Here is a 24,400-nt window from a genome sequence, read left to right on the forward strand (position 1 = left end):
TGTTCTGCACTGTAAAGGACTGTGATCAACACTTCTTTGAAGTCTTGCAGAAGCCGTTCACTTCTTCACCCCATAAAATCCAAATCCATGTATATTATATACCATCTTCCCAAATAAATTTCAATATCTATTTTAAAAGAAAGGCATTCAAACTGAAGAGACAAGACTTGAAAATTAGAAGTGTACACGCATGGCTTGTGCAACCTCAATTCTACCTCGTATGTCCACATTTATGGATCTCTGCCTGATTCAATGAACAGGATGACTGCAAAAAGGTGCAGAATTATGAAAAAGCAGAGTACTCTGTATCTGCCATTTTCAAGCATTTATGGTTATGACTTGGTAACCTAAAGGACACTCTTAAATGTGGTTTCTTCGTTTCTAATCTACGTCAGTTGGTGGACTATGACCACGCAGTTAAAGACAGCATAAAAATGCCAAAATGGTGGCAGGACAACATTGGGTGGCACAAACCACTTAGTCCCTGTCACTCTACCACTGTATCCACACAGCTGATTGATCCTCATCAGTTTTGGCCTAGGTGTCACTAGCAGGCTGGGTTTGGTGCCATTTACCTCAGCATAGGCTAAACTTCTGTGTATATACTTGCAGGGGAATTGTGCAGAACTCAGTGTTCTGTGCTGTCCTGGTTCATTTGTCAGTATGTAAGTGCTGTCTGGAAACTGAGCTTCTAGAGTCTTTATGCCCCAGGTCTGTGCTGCTCTGCTTTCTCCATCCTCTCTCCTGTCTTCTGTCACACCACCAAGCCTACTTAGACATGCAAGGTGCCGATTCAGACAGCCCAGGAGAGAGTTAGGGGAAATAACTGGTTTGGGACTGCACTGCAATCTGCCCATAAAACTCACATTTAATTTCCTACAAACTGAAGTGAAAAAGATAATTAGCCCCAGGAGAGATCACAGGAGAAAATAATTCTGAGCAGGCAGTTTCTGGGTGCAAAGGAAAAACATAGTTTAAATGCCTAAGCCAGTGGACGTGCAGGATACAACCGTGTGCCCTAAGCAGGCTGTGTGACTGCTGAGCCCAAGACTGACAGTCGTTTCATATATAAAATCAGCCGAAGCGCTGATGAGAATGCAGTCTTCGAGGGCAAAGAACTGTAGCAGCAACTACAGCTCCACAGCAGGAAAGGCAAGTTCAAACTGTGCTGTTCCTTGCACCTGAAGCTTTCCCCAATGACACTCAGTGGTTATTTTGTTCACTTTAAATGCTAGCATCTGCTGCTGACAGGAGTCCAGCGGTGGGAGCAGGAAGGTAGCTGTATGACAGGGCAGTGGGCTGTCTCCTCTCTGTCCTGGTTTCAGTCATGCAGGTATGAAGCTCACAATGTGACTTTTAAATTAATATGTATCTGACTGTGCTTGCGTTTATCTTCCCTCACTCCTTGTGCCCAATGCGAGTAACATGCATCTGACATTAACGCAGTGATGTTCTGCTTGTTTAGCATTATCCTTGGAGAAATGACAGGCTTGCCGTTTATTACCACGATGTTCCCCTCTATATTTTGGGCAGGTATTGTTTGTTCTCAGGATGTGTGTTGTTTCTCATATGCTATTATGCTGCTGAACATTTTACCCCTTTTTTAAATGTAGAACTGTGAAGATACAGTTTGTGAAGAGGGCTGTGAAATTTTACAGCAACTATGATTGCTATGGCAGTTGGTTTTCAGGATTTAATGGAGTGTCTGACCTCATTCATTTCTGCTCTCAGCAATAACTCTGTGATAGGATGGCAGTTCTGGAATTCAGAGCCCTATTCTCATCCTAATTTCATCTGTGCAAAAGTAGAAAAACAATACAGTTGCTCTGAACTTTCCTTAGACCAAAGTCAGAGTCTTCCAGCTTCAGAAAGATAGTTTAGATCACCATAATTTCCCCACAGCACAATAACCAAATATAGCTACTCCAAGGCATCGCTCACTGGAATGGAAAGTGCCTATTTCATAGAACGTACAGCTGTGTGTCTCGCTCCCCTAGGAGCTGAAGTTAGCAAAAGCCCAAGAAAAAAATATTGATTTACTCCATGCATCTGAGACAAAGTAAACTGTAACCCACAGAAAATACCCACGGAGCCGTATTTTGTCCAGAAATTTTCTGTGAGTTTTGTCTCTTTGAAAATGGCCAGCCACATTCACATATTTTTTGACTTCTATTAGAATGGCATAAAATGCCTTTTCCAGCAGATTCTAGTAGTGCAGCCATCTGTTTTTTCTGTCTGTATGACAAGATCATTTGTTGATGGTTATCAAAATGTTGATCTACAAAGCTCTGAAAAAGAACCTTGTGTTTTTTTCACTTGAGCTAGTTACGCTGATGTGAAGGCTAAATAAAAACTCTTGGACTTCTTGTGATGTATTTATATGTGTGTATATATAGCCTGTCTGTAAGGACCCCTCATTATTGATCTCTCTGTTCTTTAAACTTGCAGCTTCTTGAGTCTTGTAATGCCAATAGAGTTTCAAGTACCATTTATGTATTTTTATTAGAAAGACAAACAAAGTATCTGTAAAATAATTTCTAAATAAATGTTCTAAAATGTCACACGAGATTACCCCTTATCTAATAATTAAACTACCTCATAATTTTCGAGGTCCTAGGAATTTTTTTAGCATCTAGGTTTGGTAGGACTTGTGTGAAAGCAGGCCGCTCGTGTGAATTATTTGGGAAGCTTGTGGCTTTGGTCATTTCACCACAATTATTTACTAGAAGAAAACTTTCATAACTGACACCTGAGGTCAAGATGTCTGCACCTCTCGGTACAATTTGTACAATATAATTCTGAATCACGTTCTGAAAAGCTGCTATTAGGTTTTCACTGTAACTCAGGCTTTGGACAGTAGAAGTCTCCCTATGCTGCAGCTTCAGAAATTTGAGGTCTTGGCCAAATTCATTGTGTTTGATGGGAATCTTGTTATCAACAACTCAGTGACTGCCCCAATGAATATGCACATCTGGTGTAAAATTTGCGTCACAGCAATGACTCTGCATCCATCAAGGCCAAAAGCAATATATCCAGCAAAACATTTCTACCCTTTGCTTGTCTCTCATTACCATTAAAAAGTTTGTGTTTCTCTGTCACCATTTTAATTTACAGACTGGGGTCAAAAGTAGTTCTTGCAGAATGAATAGCAAGTATTACTGCTTGTGCAAGACTACAAAGTTAATGCACATTTCTGTAAGACTTTCTGTGCCTGTGTTAGTCGTCTTAAATTACTTTTTTGCTAGGCCTTATGCTTATTTATTTTCTTTCTTTCTGTACCCATTTAAATGTCAAGTAGAATCTCAGAGGACTAGCAAGTATAACTGTGGCAGTTAACAAAGCTGAGAAATCTGATTTCAAGGCCAGTCCAAATAAAACAATGATAAATATAAACCAATAAACCATAACTGATATAATCATTTAGCTTTCTTCAGGTTGATCTTGTCTTTTTCCATTTCCTTTATTTGAAGATTGCTGGTATGGAAAAATTATGGTTCCATTAGACCATTGCAGGGGATGTTATTTTCACAGAGGATTTGTTCCTGAGCAAAATAACAAATATAACCCTGAGACCAGTCTGTGCATTGCACAGAAGCCAGTCCTGCTCCTTCCCCTTCTCCTGCATCCTTTGATCCCCGGCTCAGCAGGGCAGGCCGGTGCCTGCTACCAAAATACCAGCACAGTCAGGAACAGTATGTTAGCGACCAGGCTGCTCCAAAAAGACAAAAATAAAACTTTATACAGTACATCCAAATTTTACACACTTCTAGGGAAAAGATTTCATAGAAATTGTTGAAACTCTCAGTTGTCAAAATGCCATCAAGTTTCAACTGTTGTGGTTAACTATAGGCCAGACTCTGCTAAATAACTGCACCAAAGAATATAAGATATTTAATGGTCTGGAAAAACAAGCTATTTAACAATGAACCCGAGGTGAAAGACTGACTCCCTGCAGCCCTAAATTCCGATTGTCTTGGCATTCTTTGCCCAGGCCAGTCTTGGTAAGCCAAGAAATGTAACTGCCTGTAGTCTACAAAGCCAAACAGATGCATTCTTAAATCTTATAAGCAACTGAAGCAGGGAATTATTACGATGTCAGATCTATGGAGAAAAGAACATTGATGGTGCATTATTAAATGAATGTTCAGATATCTGGGACAGTTGAATATTTGTCTACTATTTTTTTAACACACCTAGACAGTCTGATTTGGTACAATGTTGCTCTAAACTACTATAAAAATAAATTATTTTTCCCCGAAGGCATTTGTATGTCATGCAGAAGCAAAAAAAGGAGATTAAACAGTTATAAGTACTTAAATCCATTTTGCTTATCTGTGCATGTCAAACAGTTCTATGGTGCTCTACAGGCATTTTCAGTACTGGAGAAAGATGAGGAAGTAAATGCTGTTAAGCCTAATTTAAAAATGCAAATGATTTTCCTAAACAAAGATGTGAAGTGAAAATACTCCATAGCAGTGACTGACAGAATGATCGGACTCGAGTTCCACCTACGCCAGGTCTCTGGGGTGTATGAATGAGCAGGTATTACCAAAGCATATCTATCAGCTGGATAGAAAGAATAAATTGTACCTTATACAACTAGATACAAGCAGTTAGATCAGAAGCTAAAGCAGCAATATCTGGAAAAGTGTATTTTTTTTTTGAACTGAGTGAGCTAGTTCTTTCTTACTTGCTTTAACTACTCAGTGATGCTTATCACTTCACTATGATATCCAGTATTTTTTCCCCCTTTTGTAGTACAGTGTTAGTGTGCATAATAGTTTAGACCATGTTTCTCATTTTCATAGTGTCTTTCACACAGTGGGGCAGGTCTGCTACATATTGCTGTCCCCTGGGCTTAGGTGTCTTGATTCTGTGCTATGGTGGGGGAAGAAGGAATGGGGAGGTGGTACTTTGAAGGGCAGCAGACAAAATCAGCAGCTCCATGGTTGTCACACCTCCTGAAACCTGTCTCGTGATAAATCTCTACTCAAAGCCTTCTGTGGAAAGGATTTCAGGACTGGATCGAGTGAATCAGAAACTATTGTCTCTAGATTAAAACCAGACCCCTTTGCTTCACTGGCTGGTGGGATCCTTCTGTAGTAAAAGCACACCATTCTGCAAGATCTCTCTGCTTTTAAGAAAATGAGGTGGGAACTAAGGAAGGAAACATGCAGGTCTTCTTGCTTCCTGGGTCATAAGATTTGGTTTTTAAACCAAGACCATCATGTTTTTTCCCCTCTGAAAAGGAATGCTTCATCCTTCTCTTAACAGTATTTGCACTCAGCATACAAAAGATCCAGCTACAGCTGACCAATGTTACAAGCAACAGAAATTACAGCTTTATAATGGATACGGTTTGGTGACAGTGTTCTTGGCTCCATGCACTTTATTGTCCATGTCCAACAGAGTCACCCTGTAGAAATCTCCAGATTAAGTTAAAGTACAAATTAAAAAATACGCTTATTCTACGACTGAACTAGTTTGTTCTTTAGAGACTTTTTCCACATAAAACAAACTCTTAGCAACTAGCTAATGGTTTCCACTACAGTTCAGAAGATAATATACCCGTTTCTAAGCAGCGAGTTCACAACACATGGCATAGCCTCTAAATTCAGCAATTGACAGTCTCTAAGACATCCTTAGGTCTACTAACCTGCATTAGTTCAGTTACAAAAGGCCAATGAAGATAAGACACAAACCACTAGGTAAACAGTGACATGAAAGTAGAAAAACAGAAATGTCAACACCAGGCTTGTCAGAGACAAGGGTTAGCCCAAAACAGCAGTGATGCCCTCTTCATCATGTGTCCCCTCTTAACAGTATGCTTCTGTACTCGGCACTGGTGAGGCCGCACCTTGAATAGTGTTTGGGATTGTTTAGTCTGGAGAAGAGGAGGCTGAGGGAAGATCTTACCACTCTACAACTATCTGAAAGGAGGCTGTAGTGAGGCAGGTGTTGGTCTCTTCTCCCAGGTGGCTAGTGATAGGATGAGAGGAAATGGCCTCAAGTTGCATCAAGGGAGGTTTAGATTGGATATTAGGAAAAATTTCTTTACTGAAAGAGTGGTCAGATATTGGAACAGGCTGCCCAGGGCAGTGGTGGAGTCACCATTCCTGGAGGTGTTCAAAAAACATGTAGACATGGCACTTCGAGACATGGTTTAGTAGGCATGGTGGTGTTGGGCTGATGGCTGGACTTGATGATCTTAGAGGTCTTTTCCAATCTTAATGATTCTGTGATTCAAACAAAAGGCTAATTGCTCAACTTCACCAGCTCAGTCTTTCACTGTGGGCTTTGCTCCTGCTGTGGCTCACCAATCTCTCTTTTCATTGTTTCTGACTGAAGTTCTATAATAAAGATAATATATGGTTGCCAACGGCTTCAGTCATTTTAAACTAAAACTTTAGGGACTGACCTCTGTTTCTGCTGAAGGACACTTGCATAGCATCTGTCTGCTCACACACGCTTTACAAATTCCAAGGCAGCTCTGCCCCAGCTGTTAGACAGGTTATAAATAGGTAGAGCTCTGAAGCAGCAAGATTATTTGAAAAAGAAATATTACATGTTCTTGTGCTTATGAAGCGGTCTGGAAAACAGCTGATTTTCTGATTGGCTATGTGAGTGCTGGGATTAGAAAAGCCTGGTTTCCTATGTCTTAACATTTCACGGTTAACTTTTCAGCATCTTGACGTGCAAGCTTTGACTGCCATTTTCCCTTCAGTAGAGTGTTTATGAAGGTGTGGCTTTGTCTTGTTTCTCTGTTGTATAAGCAAGGTTTGAGTTCACCTCACCTAGTGCACTTACAATCTCCCATTTTCATCTACATTCATGAAACCTGTAGGAAATTTTACCTCTGGGACCTCTGGCCTATTGCAAAATTACATAGATATCACCCAGCAAGTTTGAAAGTGACTACAGATTGTCAGACGGAGATCTTGACCATGTGTACTCATAACCAACATCTTGATTGGAAATGAAGATCTAATCTCTAGCACGCAGAATGGTAGCTTTGTGTGGCATGTCAAGCACATCAGATACCAGATCCTGCAAACTGCAGAGGAGTCAGAACACTGGTGGGGCAGAAGCACCAGTTACTCCTTCTCCCACTGTCAGCATTGGTGGCAACACAGTCTGTCTCCTTATCAAAGCTACCCACCCTCCAGCCTTCTTTGTTCTCCTCACCTGCCTCCCACAGACCATCAGCGCTTAAGATTTGGCTTGAAAAGAGCTGAAGCCCAATGCTCAACTTCTGCTGATGGAGCCTGGGAGGTTGTTTGACATGGCTCTGTCAAGACATGTCTTTCTATTTAAGCCTCTCAGAGCCATCAGGGGAGACTCTGTTGCCAAATGCGTCCTTAAAAGGAGTGGGCCTGGAGGTCTGTTTGCTTCTGCGTAAGTAGGGGTTTACTTTGGTGTTGCCCTCTCTTTCTCTCTGCTTATTTTTAAAGGATTGCTTTGTGTTAGCATCCATTAAAAAAAAAGTGTCTTCTACGATATCACCATCTTGGATCCCACAAATTTTTTGAAAATGAAATCATGAATCACCATGCCTACCATGCTTGCAGAATGGGTTGTTCAGTCACATTAAAAAGAATCTTCAAGTCAGTTAATCTGACATCTTAAATATACGCTCTCAAAACCCTAAATGCCACTGCATAATTAGAATGAAAGCCTTAACTGAACTTTGAAATTTCCTTTTTCCCCAACTTCTCCTTTATTTGCTCTCCCCTCAACATCAATTTGCTCTCCCCTCAACTTCAGTTTGCTCTTTCATTGCTCTCAGCTGAGCCTGAAATAATTTCTGTTGGTAAACAGGCAACCGGAAACCATAATTCTGCTTCTTTACTGAGGCTGTAATCCTAGGTGTTCTCTTGATTCTTAAAAAAATATTTAATCAAACTAATTTAAATCTATTTCAACTAGTTTGTCAAACTATTTTATGCACATAAATCCACAGCTGCTTTGGGACAATGTTTTGCCTAGTCATATGTAGGTTTTGACAGATTTAGGTCTTGTCCCAGTTGAAGTCTGGTCTATTGATTTCCAGAATCCAGTATGAAATAGTAAAGACAAATAATTTCCTCTCACAGAGTCCTTTAAGCACTTTTCAGGGAGAAAAAAAAGGAGCTGGGCAGAAGTGTGGATCTGGAAGGACTTCTCTTACCCAAATACACTGTTTAAGAAGCAAGCTGGGATATTCTTTAAACTGTTCATAATGCCTAAAGTGATTTTAACTGGGAAACCTCATTTTGGTGGATTTGATACTGATTCTTCCCTAATGCTTAGAAAAATTACTTAGAAAAATATGACTCTACCCACATTTTCATACAATCAGTTAGAAAGAGCATGGAATATCAGTTAAACATCTTCTGCTGTAATCTGGAGGAGGCTACCACACCAGAATTATCAAACCCATCCGCAATCTCTGCGTGTCAGGCAGAAGTACCCGTACTTCTGTGCACTCACCCATTCTCACAAGCTCTGTATTCCCAGAGCCAGACCACACAGCTGCTGAAATCATGGATATTGTTCTACTAAGTTAAAGAGCAGCAGACAGAAATAAAGATCTTTCTGTCCACAAGTGAGTTGGATTGTTAGCTTTATCACTAGCATTTTTAAGCTCTGCAGCTTAAAAAAAGTGAGTTTTTCATTCCACATACTTATTTGTGTATGTTAGAATATTAGAACAAACCCCTTAAGTAAAGCAAGAATCTGCTAGCTTTCAATTTCTCCTATCTGAAATGATGAAGCTAGAAAATAAAAAGATTTTCTGGTCTGAACTTTCTTCTTCCCCTAGACAAGCTTCTGCCAGGAACGCATCTGCTTTATTCATGGCCTTCTTAAACCTGTAGGTCCAGACCAGTGGTGCAAATGGGACTGTGATGGTCCCTGCCATGCTTTCTGTGGCATCATCCCGAAGTTAGGCTCACATTACAGAATGGGATCTGGAAGCTCCTACAGTGATGATTAAAGTCAGGGCTTTTGTAGCACCCAGTTTCTTTGCAGAAAATCAAACAAATGAGAAATGCCAGCACCTAGCTGAGGATTGGATTAGATCTTTTTGGACAAGGAGCTAGAAACCTCAGCCTGAGCCAGTTTCCTACAACGCTATCAGGAGTGGTGTTCTAGGTAATCTCAGTAACACTATGTGGTGTGGTTCCTGATTGTTCTCTGACTTACGCTGATACTTTGAGAAGGTAAATACCTCTACAAAACAGAAACCCCCATCCCTGCTTTTGCTTACCCCTGGTAACTTTTTCTTAGTGCAGCTAGGAAAAAAAATGCTGTATGCTAATACTTTGATGGTAAAATGGATGTTGTATGGACAGCTGTAGTGGATCTTTCAGTTCGAAGGGCACATGAACATATACTTTGTCTATACAAGGTCCTGAGTTTTGGAGAAGAAAAAACCTATGGCAAAACACACGACTTCAATTAGGTTCAACTTACAGTGCAAGTTAGATTTCATGCTCTGAATCCTAAGAGCACAATGCTATGCAGAAGACCTTCCAGTCCTAGTACGTTCGAGTTCTCACACTGTTGTTGGGAATCTGTGTTTTTCTGTGTAATAAACAACTGCTCATTTTACTTAACAGAAGCTCTACTGCTGCAGCCAGCAACAGACTGAACTGGGACAGAGGTTTAGACAAGCTGCCTGGGGGCAGACAGTCTTTGCACTCACTCAGGCCCACTCACAAATTTCTCAGCTATTTAAAGATATAACTGTGCAGTCACACACACCCTAATGAAGAGGAAATGAGGATTATCTGAAGTAGGAGTGTATGCATGTGGCTTTCTTGTGCATAGTTTCATAATGCATAGCGTGTGATCTTCATTCAGCTTCCTTCTGGTTTTATACCGTGCTTCTTTAGCATCCCTTCATGCAGAGCAGAGAGGCTTGTGACACCTACTTTATCAAGCGCGTAAAGGAACAGACACTTTCCTATGGTTTCTGGGAGAGAGAGAGATCCTAGCTGTTCACAAACTGCTAGCTGAAATTCGTTCATTATCAGGCAATATTCTATAGAGTGTTCTCCCATCTTTTTTTTTTTTTTTATCATTACTATTATTCAGCCTCCTATTGCTCCACCTCTGAGTAGCTTTGGGAAGCAGACAGGAATTTGTTTCCTTCCTTGCTATTGAATTGGTATGCTGTCATGGGATGGAAGAACATAATTGGGTAATTCCTAAGTGTTTCCCTTCCCTGAGCCTACTGAAGAAGGATGTGTTATAAGGACTGACATCTCCTTTTTGTAGAGATCTGAAATATTTCATAAGAAATAAGGAAACTGAAAATTACCAGTTGTTGCCTTTATGTTGCTGTTATTTCCTTTTAGATTACAGTTTCCTTTCCCCCACTGACCAAATTTCAATGACTTATCTTCCCTGCCATTGGCTCGTATCACTTCATTTTGGAGTCATTAGTAGTTATAACTAATATGCATAGCTCAATGTTTTGTTAGATAGGAGACTGGAAATGGTATAAGAGATGTAGCGCTCTCATCCACACATGGTAGCATTTGATCCTTGATATTTAAGTGGTTAAAGAGGATCTTAAGTTGGAATATGTCTTATATCATAGAATCATAGAATGGTTTGGGTTGGAAGTGACCTTAAAGATCATCTGGTTCCAACTCCCCTGCCATAGGCAGGGACACCTTCCACCAGACCAGGTTGCTCAAAGCCCCATCCAACCTGGCCTTGAATATTTCCAGGGAGGGGGCAGCCACAGCTTCTCTGGGCAATCTGTTCCAGTGCCTCACCACCCTCATAATAAAGAATTTTGTTCTTCTATCCAATCTACATCTACCCTCTTTCAGCTTGAAGCCATTACCCCTTGTCCTACCACTACAGACCGTTGTAAAAGGCCCCTCTTCAGCTTTATTGTAGGCCCCTTCAGTTACTGGAAGGCTGCTATAAGGTCTCCCTCCAGCTTTCTCCAGGCTGAACAGCCCCAACTCTCTCAGCCTTTCTATGAGGTATTTGGAATAGCCTGATAGTGACTCAGAATAAAAAAGCATCTTCTGGAAGACAGAGCTAATTATCCATTAACATTTGGATGCAATGCTTGTCTTGCATTAATTTCTATGCTTGCCAAAATGATTCTGGCAGAGGAACCAGCTGTGAAACATAGAAATAAAAATATTAGTTTGGATGTACTAGATATGTCCCGTAGCTGCTTGCAAAAGGATGTACATGAAAGGAAGTGTGAGGCAGCAGTATTACACAGGTGGGCAAATTTGCAAGTGATAACCCCAGAGTATGAAGCAGCTCAGGCACATCTTGTGCACTGTAATCTAAATAACATAAAAGCCTTCACGACAGGTATCCCGCAGCTATACAGTGGTATCTTCCTTATCTCGGCAAAGTGAAATCAGGCTGCTGCAAACCATCAAAAAGTCCATCCTTGCCAAAGTAGGACCATAGCACTCTGCTGCTAGTTTCTCTACCCAGAACTTCAACAGCATGCAGGGAAGGTTGGGGAAACATCAACTTGAAGCCAAGTCTGGGGCTTCCTTCTGTTGTACAGTCCTTAGCGTGATTAGAAAGTCACAATTTCCCTCTCTAGTTGTGAGTGGAGAAAGTATTTTTCTACTTTTTTCCCTTTATTTTTATTAGGATGGCCACAAAAATCACATTACTCCTTTCAAATTCTATGTAAAAATCTCTCCCATGAGCTGCACAACTGCTGTCTAACATGTAGATGAGGTTTCCAACCGCTCTTCTTCTGCAAGCTTTAACGGAGTGTTTCCAAAAGCAGACAACCCAGTATGTACTATCTTCTGTGAGTCACTCAAGTTCAGCTAAATAAGGTCCTGACGTGATTCTTCTGCGTGTCCCCAGCCCAGCTGCAATTCTTTTTTAGGTACACATTGTATGTTGTCAGAGGATGTGTTACACTGCTTTCCCTCTGGCGTTTTTAGCAGTAATGTACCTGAAATTTAGTCCCAATTGCTCTTCTGAAGCTGCATATCTCAAATGATGTGGTGGATTTATCGGTCTTGGTATTTTGGAAACTATCCCTAGTTCAATGGCTGGACTGCATTAATAAATCATCCCAAGTCATCTCTTCATAATCCATTGCTTCAAAAGCAGCTGTGAATATTTTCTTCCCATTAAGGCTTATTCCTTTGGGTTTGATGTAATTAATCGTCACTTATGACTTAAAGAAAACATGCCAATAAATATTTATGTCACATGCACCATCTGCTTTCTCTGGTGCCCTGTATACTTACTATTTAACCAATTTCTGTAAGCCTTACACTGCAATTCATGTCAGAAGGAGCCTGTGGTTATAATAGCAGCGAGCAGTTACAGATGTCCACTCTGGAGGTAGCACAAGAATCCCATTTCTTGACAAAGAAACACCATGGAGGCACTGAGAACATGTCAGTGTGAAATGCTGCAGGGGATACAGCTGCAATACCACGCTTGATCCTCCTGGTGTCTATTTATAGCTTTGTCAGAGTAAGGCTCAGCATCCGCTTGTCTTAAATATAGATAGGAAAACACTACTGTATGAGAGTATCACAGAGGGACAGGGAAGAAGATGTCAGATGTAGGCAGAAGATTAAAGAGCGTCCAAGCCTAAAGTTACAAGCAAAGAGAAGAAAATCTACTGTCAATCCTCCCCACGCCAGCATTCATGAGGCAGCTTTTAGCTGCTGTATGAAATACATGTGTGGTACTGAAAGTGTGGAAATAAAAGCCTTTAAGGGTACGTTTTTATTTCTGCTTTACAATTAGCTCATACATGAAGATACAGTTTTCAGAGCCAAGTATGTACAAGAGCAAAACGAGAAACATTTTACAGATTATACAAGTAATCTTTCAGCGGTTTTTTAAACTAGCGCTCAGTCTGCCTGCACTGGGCTCCATAAGGCAGAGAGTAATTGGTGAAGAGGAGGGTTTCTCTGTGCAAGCAAGAGAGGGGCTCTCTGGAAGGTACAATTCCTTACCACAGCAGTATGAACACCCACACATGCCTGAGAAAGGACTAAGACTCAGTGCCACAATTTAGCCCGCAGCTGTTAATTCCTGCTCCTGCTCCTTGTCAGGATATAATTAAGGTATCGTCAGGCTGAATAGGAAGATGGGACTGAAAACTAAAAATACCTCTAGTAATTATGGCTTAGATCTGGAAAGCAACGGATGGATTTTGATTTCTGAAAGAGACACTGCTCTTCTTGAAGATGGCTGAGTAATTACTGAGTGAAAGGTAAAATAAACACTCTTGTAATCTCCTGGCTAGATGAAATACTGCTGAGGGTGTGCATGCAACCTCATGAGGGAGGGCCAACATCTTCGTATGTAGTAGGTCTGTCTATTTTACACAGACAAATAGGGCTTTGCTATATTTACTAGCAAATGTAAATCTTCATTCAAACACAGTAAAACAAAACAGTTGCTTCAGCTACGTATGGTCACTATTCAGGAACACACATATGGTTTTGATTTTAAAAAAACCTAAAAACAAAAAAAACCCCTCCCTTGGGATTCAAGTTTGCACTTCCATACTTGCCTGTGTCAAGAGCCTTGTTGACTACTACCAAGCCTGGGAAAAACATCCTTCTTTCTGAACTCCTGTAGGACTAGACCTCCACCCTTCAGTAAGGGCAGGCTTTCATTCCTTGGAGAGACTGGAGAACACACGGAAGATAGGGGCCCTGATTACGGGATACAAAATGTATAGATTTCAACACCCTGACCCAGTGTCTGCACTACTGTTTGCAAGTTACCCGGAAGTAATTCTATTATCAAAGACTGATGTAAAATATAAATCTGTATATTTGTACCTAAACATCTAAAGAATATGTAGTGTCAAATCTTTAAAAAGACTTGGGCAAAGAAATGAATGAAAAACACTCATAATCCAGCTGAAAGCTGTTCTCTTTCTTTCCATCAAAATACACCTTTCCAAGGATGTTGCCGTTCTGCATATGTTATCATTTGTTTTGAATTAATTTGTGGGAACTGTTTCCTGGATGTTTTTCTTCCATCACTTAAGTGAGCGCTGGCATTTGTCTGACAATATGGTGAGATGATTCAAGGAAGAATTGGCCAGAAAAATGCATTTCTTAATTTCACAGTTACCTGTCTGAACCAACTTATTTCATGTTTGTACAAATGCCAGGGTAGTAAAAAAGATGAAGTAGGGGATGGAGGAGGAGGTGCGACCACAGAAGCCCTGATTTGACCAGCTCAAATTAGTGCATAATGGCATCCTTAACCTCCTCCTGAACCTGTTTAAAAGCTTGATGGCTAAACTGCTGTGAGATGGATAATGCTTAGGTTGCTGCTCAGGACAGCCAAGCTATGCAGTAGGAAGCTAAGCAGTCAGTTCTGAAAATCCAGCTGCTATGATGGCAAAACAACATTCTTCATTATCTCAGTAAACAGAGAGATCGTAGACAAAATGATCCATAATAACATCACCTGTTTGCTTTCTTAACAACCTGTTTTATTTCTCATCAAAGCAACAGCCTTGCCACCCTTCACTAATATAAGCATTGCTTCCTTTCCTTGAGATGCTAATGTCTGTCTCCTAGACTGGGTATGTTCTCCTGTACTCAGCTAACCAGTGAACAACCCCAAGCTGCAATTTCTCCTCCCCCTGTGCTGTGGATGGATGAGGGCTCTTCCGTGTTGCATAAATCCACTCAGATCACAGAATCACAGTGCTACGGATTGGAAGCGAACTCTGTGGATCATCTACTCCAACCCCACTGCCAAAGCAGGGTCACCTAGAGCAGGCTGCACAGGAAATGTTGCTGGTTACTGTCTCCACCATCCGCACGTCCCTAGTCATGTTGTCATCCACCCTCCTTTGTGCTACCACCAGCACTCATCAGACCACTTGGAGAGAAAGTGCAAATGGCACGGGGTCAGCCAAAAGCAGCCAACAATTAAAAGAGAGGGTGCTTTAACAAGACTCAATTGGGCCAAAGTTTGGGCTGCTGTCCTTCCCCTTTCCCTCTACTCTGGCCGTGTGTTCCTGCTGCTCCCTGGGGCTGAATCTAACCAATATACAACCGTGTCTGTCTATGCATAAAGCCTATACTATATGCATACTTGTATGGAGCATACTGGTGTGAGCATTTATGTTGTTACAGAGTAGGAGTACTTGCAAGCGGTAAAGTTGCTGGACTATTTCAAGAACGTTTCAAATCTTTAAACTCTTTATTGACACTGTTGTCTCACCCATCTGCCTGCAAAGCCGCATTTTCTTTCAGCTATAAGGAGACGTAAGATGATTTTAAAATGAGCTTTAGAGCCCTTGACACATCCTGATTCTTTGAAAAGTGTTATCCTGTTATGCTAAAGTAAGAAATGAGCACTGGTTTTTATTGCTTTGCTTTAATTGAAAAGCAAAGACTTTCCACCTTCCATATCTATCACTGCCATTTAATGGTGTAAAGATTGTGTTTCTACTTCTCCAGGACTCTTGAGAAAAAGCTTGCAGCATTTCAGCCGAAGTTTGGATATCCCATTCCTGCTCACACAGAGACACACTGCTTGGGAAGGGAAGGGTGTATTTTCCCAGATCAGCAGTTCTCAAGGGTGATTCCTTGTCAGGCTGTGTGGAGTGGGAAGGCCTGCTTCCCAGCCTCCGTGTTGGGACAAGATGCTCCTGTGAAGAGGGAGAGGGCATGATGTTGTATTTTGTGGGGGAGATTATTGGAGTCTGGGTCCATTCTGAGAGAAAATATCTTTTTTCAGTGTAAACGTCATTTCTAATGGCTCTTCTATCTGTTGCTGGTCTACAGTGTGAAAGTCCAGACAATTTCTGGAAAATTCACTGCTATGATTTATGCATCTTGAGGTAAATGAATGTCCAATGTCTTGCAGGACTATGGTACCATCTTTCTTCTTTTGTTTTGTATTTTATTTTTTTCTCAGTAACTATTTTCATTAAGAATTCCTAAAAGACAATTAAGATACATCGTTAGCAGCATGACAATACCACTTTAATCATGCTGATGCTTACTGCACAGGCATTGAAAAGAAAAATGTCAAATCTTAGGAACTGCTAAGAATCATCATAAATGACTTTTCTGTGTGCAAGATTAAGACTTTGAACTTTAGGAGAGTGCAATGTGAGAAGAAACTATAAATCATCTAATTAAGAAAGAATTTCAATTTCTTAACTTGTATTAAGATAAGCCAACCACAAATGTTCAGCACTGGCAATTAAATAACCCAGTCCTTTGGAGAGAAAGTAGGGACAAACTATCAGGTTTTTTTTTTCAAACAAGGTTTGCTTAAGAGCATGTGCAAAGCAGGGAACATTTGATGTAGGTTCAGAGGAAGATAGCTGGCAATAATGGAGTGGACAAAGGTATATATATTTATGTGAAACTGCATTTATTTTATGAGGTGTCTCCATGAAGTAATAGCAATGTCACCTTACAGATATTTTAATTATACTTAGAAGTCATTATGTGCAGCTTATGAATGACTATGTCTCATGAATCCATGTGTTTTATTTGTTTAAGTGGATTTTGATTAAATTCTCATTCAGAGGAAACAAACAAAACAAGACTTCCATAATTAAACTCTTTAAAATTTATACCATTTAATTATGATATTACCATGAAACTATGTATTCTAATCTGCAGAAGTAAACTGCTGCTAAACAGTATCACTGTTAATTGAACCAAGTTTAATTTAATGTTTAGCAATTACTCTGTTCTCTGAAGAGATAAAAACCACTCATAACAGCAGTGTAGAAGAAGTTCTTTGAGGGAGTTTAACTTTTTTAAGCAGACAGCACGACAAAATCAGATAGGGTCACCTGAAATAAGGAAAGTAGCACACTGGAACCCAGGGACATTTTGAAGAGAGCTGGTAGGATGTTTCATTCCAATATAGAAATGAAAACAAACAGCGCTGCTACCTAGGATTTACCTTCACTCTCTCCCACTGTGACTTGCCTTCAAGCACGCAGAAATCTCTTTCGGCTGCCCCTTCCTGACTAGCCTCTACGCGAAGTCTTCCTGAGCCTAACACAGTTAGCCCTGTCCCCCTGGACTCAATCCCAGTGCATCTAATCTGATTTCCCAAATGTAAACACAAAGAATTGGACAAAAATAGTATGTACAGAAACTAGAAAAGGAAAGTTATGACAAGACAACCTTCCAAACTCTGTTCACATCCTACTCATACATATAACACTTCTTTTCATAGACAGCTCACCAACATACCACTAAATTGGCATAAAAATGGAGAACAGACACAACATCTCGCTGTTATTTCTCCCTGTGATTTCTATTGTTCATCCTTAAAGATGACCGGAAATATTGGATTAAATATGGACACACTAGCATTTCTTCTATTACAGTGGGGTACCAGAATTTGAAATAACAATTTTCAGAGCTCAGGAGAAGATTTCCAACTTAATCAAATATGAAATACGGTTCATCTAACACAATTTACTATTTTCATAACATAATGGCTACATTTTCATTAAACACTTTGGAAATGAATCGACTATTACATTGCCAAAATGCCTGTTCTGCTTAAAAAAAAAACAACTTTCTTTGGAAAAGTAGTCTGCTAAGTTAAATGTTTAGTGTTTTAATAAATCAGTGTTAGTATACTTGGTGAGCATATGTAGGACAGCCATGAGTCTATTTTTACTTGTACTAACTGTGCTAATCTGTAATGTGACATAATGAATATAACATTTATGAAAGCTATGTTCATATGGTCGTGTTGCATTTATAATTACAGTAAGATTAGACCCCCTTGCAACTACACATGAACTCTTCCAAACAAAAACTGAACACTATTGCTAAATGTATTACCAGCTATCTTTGGGAAAAGCAAATGTTAATGATACAGTACATTCAAGATTTCTTTCTTCCTTCTGCAAATCCAATGACAACTTTCAGAGGCAGTTTGATTAAAACACCTCTGGCACCATTGGCAACAGCAATTTATAAAATCTTCCACCTGAAAGAGAAGACAGAACATATTCTCTGCGCAGAGTAGTCTGGTTTGCTTGCTAATTGAGAAGCTGGGGAAACTACTGCATGTTCGTATCCTTCCTCCCTCATCCCTGCAGCTTCTGCTCGCTTAATGTCAGTCATCGGAAAGGACTCAGAATGAAATGCTTCGCAGGTTCCAAGTATGATACTGAATTAATGCTTAATCCTTGCACAGTGGTTAAGTATTCCCTGTTCCCTGGTTTGCTCAAGGACTGTGCACAGCCAAAGGAACCATCCCTATACCTATGATGGGGAGAGCAATTCTGAAAAAAAAAAACCCACCAAGTGCTTACACTCTGATCCACATATCAAGTTTGATGATTAATATCAAAGTTTTCTCGTTTACTTCTTGTATTTACTTTAGTTGTGCAACTTTTTAGGCACCCAAATCAAAACTCTGTACTGTACTACCACTCAGAATAAATTAACCAGGAATATGAACAAAACTTCAGTTCTGCTCATAACAGTTTATGAGTAACTACATAACAGTAACTCAAAAGTATAACTTCCAGGGTCGGATCAAGAGCTAAGCTTCCAGGCTACCAAATACCTATTCTCTTGATGTGAACAGTGATCTTCCAAAATAATATTTAACTTCTTAGCTTCTAAATTAAAGTTCCCTACATATGATAGTTTAATTTCACTCAATATATTATTGTACATTCCACTTCAAACTCCTTAATACAAAATTCTTTCAGTACAATATCGCTCTTCTACAGTGACAATTGTAAATTTCAGGATCAACTAGGCACTGAAATTTTGCTTTGAAAATTGCAAAACATTTTGTGTGTGTAGAGCTGCCACTGAGTTCAGAAAGCCATACAAGGCAAGCTGACTGTCCTATAGGCACACTAAGCAAGGAGCAGGCAATGAGAGAAGATGACTTGGCAGACCTTGTTTCAAAGCATATCCTAACATTCCTCCCATTTAAGAAAGAAGTCAGTCAGGGTCTTGTAGGTGGTGGTAGTTTAGCATGGTGTGTAGTCCGGAGCTGTGGGGCAGTTGTGTGTCCTGGAAGCCTCAAGGGGCACCTTTGCCCACCCTCTGCCTGCAAGCAGAAGTACACCGTCACACTATAGTAACACAAGCTGTTCTCTTAGGAAAGAGCTTTGTCTTGTTTGTCTTTCCTTTGTCAAAGAAGTGATTAAAAGGAAATTATCACCTTGCGTGACTTTGCCAGCAAAATTGTGGGCATTCAGCACACGCGAGATTTGGGTCTGTGACTTGCTGAAACGCCTTATCTCAGAATCTCCTTTTGGGATTGTAATGAAAAGTCATTTCAGTACTTCTGCCTCTTCTCACACGTCTGCAGAATGGTAAGAGTAATGCTTATTTTCCCTACAAGGTGAATGGCCAGGGCTAGATAAAACCTGATCTGTGCTTTCAAGAGGAAAAGTGTGTATCAAGCAGCTATACTGGGTATTTTTAAACCAAATCTGAGTATAGTCTCACTTTAACAAGCTATCCTTTCTTGGTAGCTCCATCCTATCAGAGATAGACATAATTTCCTGTAAGATTCATAGAAACATAAAGTCAAAGCTCAGCATACCAAAAATCAAGTCATAATTAATTTTTGTATTATTATTTGGAGTAATCATTTTCTCTGAGAAAATAAGCCTTTTTTTCAGATATGAAATACTAAATAGTAAAACCCAAGTGATTGCACTAAAAGCAATCCTTTCCTATATCCAACAACCAGGATACCACTGATTACCTGCTTGATGACTCCGTTCTGGTTAAGAACGTATTCAGGACACTGTTCAACTGACAGCATTTCAGCTGCAATTCAGCAATGTTTGTACTTCCTAATACTGTGACCGTTTTGCTTGGGAGAATGCATGCAGAATGCTCAAAGAACAGGAAACTGCTGTCTGTCTAGTTTTGTGAGTCTAGGAAATTAGTACCAGTAAATATTACTCCTGAATATCCCCTTCCTTGTTTCACCCAGCATCATCCAAAAAAGACACAGGAGTCTGTTTAGTTTCTCACCTTATACCTTGTATGTTGCTTACTAGCACACTCTGATTACGTTGTGTATTTTGCTCACTCTGTCTTATGGGAACTGATAGTCCAGTGGACAGCGTGACAGTGAATTGAGCCCTGTAACCTTTGACCATATTCCTAACTTTGAACTTCTGCAATTACACTGTTCTATCACTCCTGCTGTTCTCAAGCATGCTGCATCACCCCCAGGCAAGACATAAAGTCTCCAGTCATCGCCACTGTGGGATGGAGATTTAGTTTCTTGACAGCAGGCATCTGGGTTCATCAGCTAAAGCTGAAATGTCCATGTCCTTGAGGGAATCCCAGCAGATTTCATGAGAGCCCTCAGCTGGTCTTTAGGTTGTGTGCAGCACAAGCAGTGCTGAAAACCTTTCGCCTGAGATTAAACTGCTCTTTTCTGAAGCACTTGTTGGCTTAGTGGGGCCAGGGAGTAGCAATCAAATGGGATTCTGAGTAAGAATCTGCTCTCCTGAGTCCTTCATCATCAAATAAAAAACTATTACAATCATAGCAATGTACTTCCATGAAGTTTCATGTAGATAGTGTGTAAAGCAACATAACTGCTATTTCTTCATGTACACTCTTAACCGAAAGCTGTACTTAATTGCATTATAACCCACAATAGTGAGATTTAAATTTCATTTCAAATGTAAAATAATTCTGAGTTCTTTAGAAGCTTCTCCTCATCCAATATGGAAAGAGTTTTCTCCTTAATTGTATCTCTATGCCTTCAAGAACATTGAGCAGCCTTTTAAACATCTGCTCTTTCCAACCTGCCACTTAACAAGTTACGGTTCGGAATAATTTTCTCTTTGGCTTTTTCTTCTCTCTTGTCAGTTGCAGATTATGAGCATAAAAAAATACGGAGGGTGACAAAGTCTGAAGGCCAAATGTGGGGAAACTTCTGCAGTAATCTTTATTAACGTGCTCTATATAGAAATCTGTATGCATTTTTGCTTTGTATGTTTGCTTGTAACAGAAAGCTGGAAATTACAGAAACTATAGCTAGATTGCTATATTTTCAGCGTCAGTCATTGACTTTTTAAAATTTAACATGTACTGTGGTCGGCCCCACACCCTACCCAAATAACTCTCAATGGTCTTTTCTGCAGAGGAGATTACAGTGAGTACTTACTGAGGCACAGTTGCTTTCTGACTTGTCTTCCAGAAAGCCAATTTGGCATGGTGTCCTCTGGTTCTGCAGCCAGTAGTCCGTTGATTCTAGCAGACTGTTACTGCAGAGAATCTGTTAAAATAGTTAAAAATAGTTACACTAATTTAAAAATTTACTCAGGCCTGCTGTGTTTTGGGGCCCTCAACTCTACTGTTGTAACTCAAAGGAAATCTTGCCTACAAAATTTTTGAGGGCAAGATTGAGACCCCTCTTCCTTTTGGACCTGTCCAGTTAATGCACCCTAAATCAAGTGATTTATACATCCCCTAAAGTACCAGCCTATTTTCTTTAAGAACTGAAACTCCTTGGAGATACCTGAAGGAGATGCCTAAACCAAACATTTTTATTGGAAAATATTGCTACGAGTTTTGTTCTGTATTAAAGAGATAAACCTAGATGTTGGGAAAGCTAATCGTTTAATTACACCAGAGTGCACAAACTTGCATCCTTTATGATTCACTGTCTCTCTCTCCACAACAGATTAGTACTGTTCATTCTGTCAGCAGGCTCATTTCTGCGACCACCTAAGCTACAAACTCTTTCTTCTTAAAGACATTTTTCTGCTTTCTGAGAAGCTACAGTACTTAAGATCTCCTGTAATAAGCACTGAACTCAGTCAGTACCCCGAGACCAAAACTTTGCATTTAATCTCTCTGTGCTGACTTAGTCCCACAGCTTATGCTACAAGCTTTGCTCCAAGAAAACCATATGCATATGGTCTGGTTCCACACATATCTGAATGGCATTCAGTAAATGGAAGGTGACTTTTGAGTAAGCAGTGGCAGGAATGAGGGGTAAACTTTGGACAAGTTTAAACTCTCCCTTATGAAATGCAAGTTTCTGCACTAGGACCATTACAGACATGGTGTTGCTCAGAACCTTCCCATTAGTACTTCTTTGGAGGAAGGATAATTTGGGCCACCCCACAATGCTGATCACAGTAGGCTTACACACACCTGCTATGCAAAAATGCATATATAGAAGCCATGTGAACATTTGGGCATATTTCTTTGGTAACAGACAGCAATATTATCACAAAGACAAACATACAGTAAGGGTGAATGTAGTACTTCTTACAGTACCTCGCTATTGCAAGGCAATTCTCCCTATTAACTTGGTGCATGTGTCTGTAGAAAGTGGGAGTTTGCATATCTATTAAAACTTGCCAGGATATTCATGCTTTTAAAGGAATAAACTGAAGTCCTTATGGCAAAATAATGTACAACTGTGATGATCAAAAGTGTGTAAGCGTGAAGGAGCTAGCCTAAATTAACAGGGCAAATTAATTAATCAAATGCAATGTGAGAACTGATATTCCTCAGAGATGTAACTCTACCAGTACGTTCTGATTGCCTTTTTTGCATTTAAGCATATTTTCAAAATATACTGAGCTGGTCTGTACCAAAGGATAAGAAACCTAAATCTGTATGACTTCAGCTGTCAGTCAGCATCCTTCTTTTATATAGTTTGCACTTTCAAGGCAAACAGTATCACTTGCCAAAATTTCCTCCTCCTATCTTGTACTTCTCTTCATTCTTACCCCACTCTGACGAGTTCTGGGCTGATCCCACTGACATACATTGTTAGCAATTTTGCTTAATTCAGCAAGGTTGTGTCTGATTTGAAATGGTACAGTTGAAAGCAGAACTTGATTCATTGACCATACTTCTGTGTAACAGCTGCACACACTATACGGCTGTATCTCTGCTTCAGAGCAGGATCATCACACTCAGAAAATAATTCAGGATGAATTTGCATCATGCACTAAATGTGAAATCAGCAGTAATTCATGATTCTAAAAAAAAAGTTTTCCATTCTCATCTGGAGACTCAGCCGTCAGCATTACTCAGTGTGTTGTGAATCAATGAACTAAATCAGCCTCTAGCAGAGTGTGGATGAGAAAAGTCACTCTTTCCCAGAGGAAAATATTGCATACAAGTTTAGTGTAACAGCTTCCTGCTCCCTGATTTAGATCATAAGACATTAAAATACAGTAAATATCTGTAACCGAGACAACATTAAAAAGGCTCTGCTCCACAAATGAAACATCTGCATCTTCGTGGCTGATCATCTTAATTGCTTTGGTTAATTACTACTTATCAAAAAAGATATGAAAGTGGGACATAGGGAATAAGATGAGATATCAAGGGGCACATCTTCTGTATTTGTTCAGATTGGTCTGTGTAGTAACATGCCACATCTCATATGGTTCCTGACAGGAGCCATTCATGCCAAATACAATTACTCCAACCTGTAAGTCAACTGTTTAAACTGTTCCCTTGCTGCAGGAACCCATAGTGTTTCACTTCACCACCAATTTCACCACCAATTACACACCTCACTTAAAAATCACTGCAACCAACAAAGGCTAGAAGAGAAGGTACTGGCCTATTTTTGGTAAGTCTTTATCCTTTTCCACATAAAAAAAAGAATGATAACACATTCAGGGACAATGCTGTAAAGAAGCCCAATATATCCTGCTGTTTGTCAGAAGTGTTGGCAGAAGTGAATCACTTCTGGTGTGCTGACAATCATACAATCGACTCATGTTACAGCAAAAAGTTTAAAGGTAAGGGACCAGACAGGTGAAGCAGCTCTACATCATGTGATAAAGCCTAGCCTTTAAAAGAGAGTGGTGCTTCTGGAGGTGACCAAGCTGGGACCATTTGTAAAAACAGTCACAGCACTTCCCAGTGCTGTGCCACTGTCCTTCAGTCTTATGTAAAGTCGACAACCCTGAGATTAAATGAAAAGTTAAGATGTTCTCCCACACAATGCATTTTCTGCTTATTTCTGCCCAAATGAAGATTCCAATTACAGTCAGCAGTATTTTTTAAAAATCAGGTATTCTTTTGCAAATAAACAAACCCTTTGATCATATGAAATATTGACACTTTATCTTTTAGCCATGTTGGGGTGAGCTGGAGAAGCCCAGTCCCAGCATACACCTCAGCCTATTGAGTTCTTTTTTATATAAATGAGTTTACATTTAACAAAATTTCTGTAGACAGAAAATACTCCGCAGACCTACAGTGTGGTTTTCAAGATGAGGAAAATAAATCTTTATCTTCTACATGTTTTATCTTTCTCTCTCTGCTTACATATATAAATATGTATTGTTATTTTGGAAAAATAAAAAAAAACAAAACAAAAGAAAAATATTATTACTAGTGGAAGGAAAAGAAAAAAAGTAAGAATTATGGGAAAACTGAATGAGCTGTGAAGTTTT

The 24,400-nt window shown here is 39.9% G+C and overlaps 1 protein-coding gene across 6 annotated transcripts in view; it reads right to left on the reverse strand.

The window, feature by feature from the left end:
- The window catches only part of SPHKAP (SPHK1 interactor, AKAP domain containing), a 75,801-nt gene that overhangs the window by 29,198 nt on the left and 22,203 nt on the right, over positions 1-24,400 (reverse strand). For all 6 annotated transcript variants that reach the window (XM_075417936.1, XM_075417931.1, XM_075417934.1 and 3 more), the window contains one exon: positions 21,133-21,243. In XM_075417936.1, the coding sequence (XP_075274051.1) occupies positions 21,133-21,243 (111 nt within the window). The remainder of the gene's footprint in view (positions 1-21,132; positions 21,244-24,400) is intronic.

The sequence above is a fragment of the Opisthocomus hoazin genome, chromosome 4, assembly GCF_030867145.1.
Source record: "Opisthocomus hoazin isolate bOpiHoa1 chromosome 4, bOpiHoa1.hap1, whole genome shotgun sequence".
Classification (NCBI taxonomy): Eukaryota; Metazoa; Chordata; class Aves; order Opisthocomiformes; family Opisthocomidae; genus Opisthocomus; species Opisthocomus hoazin.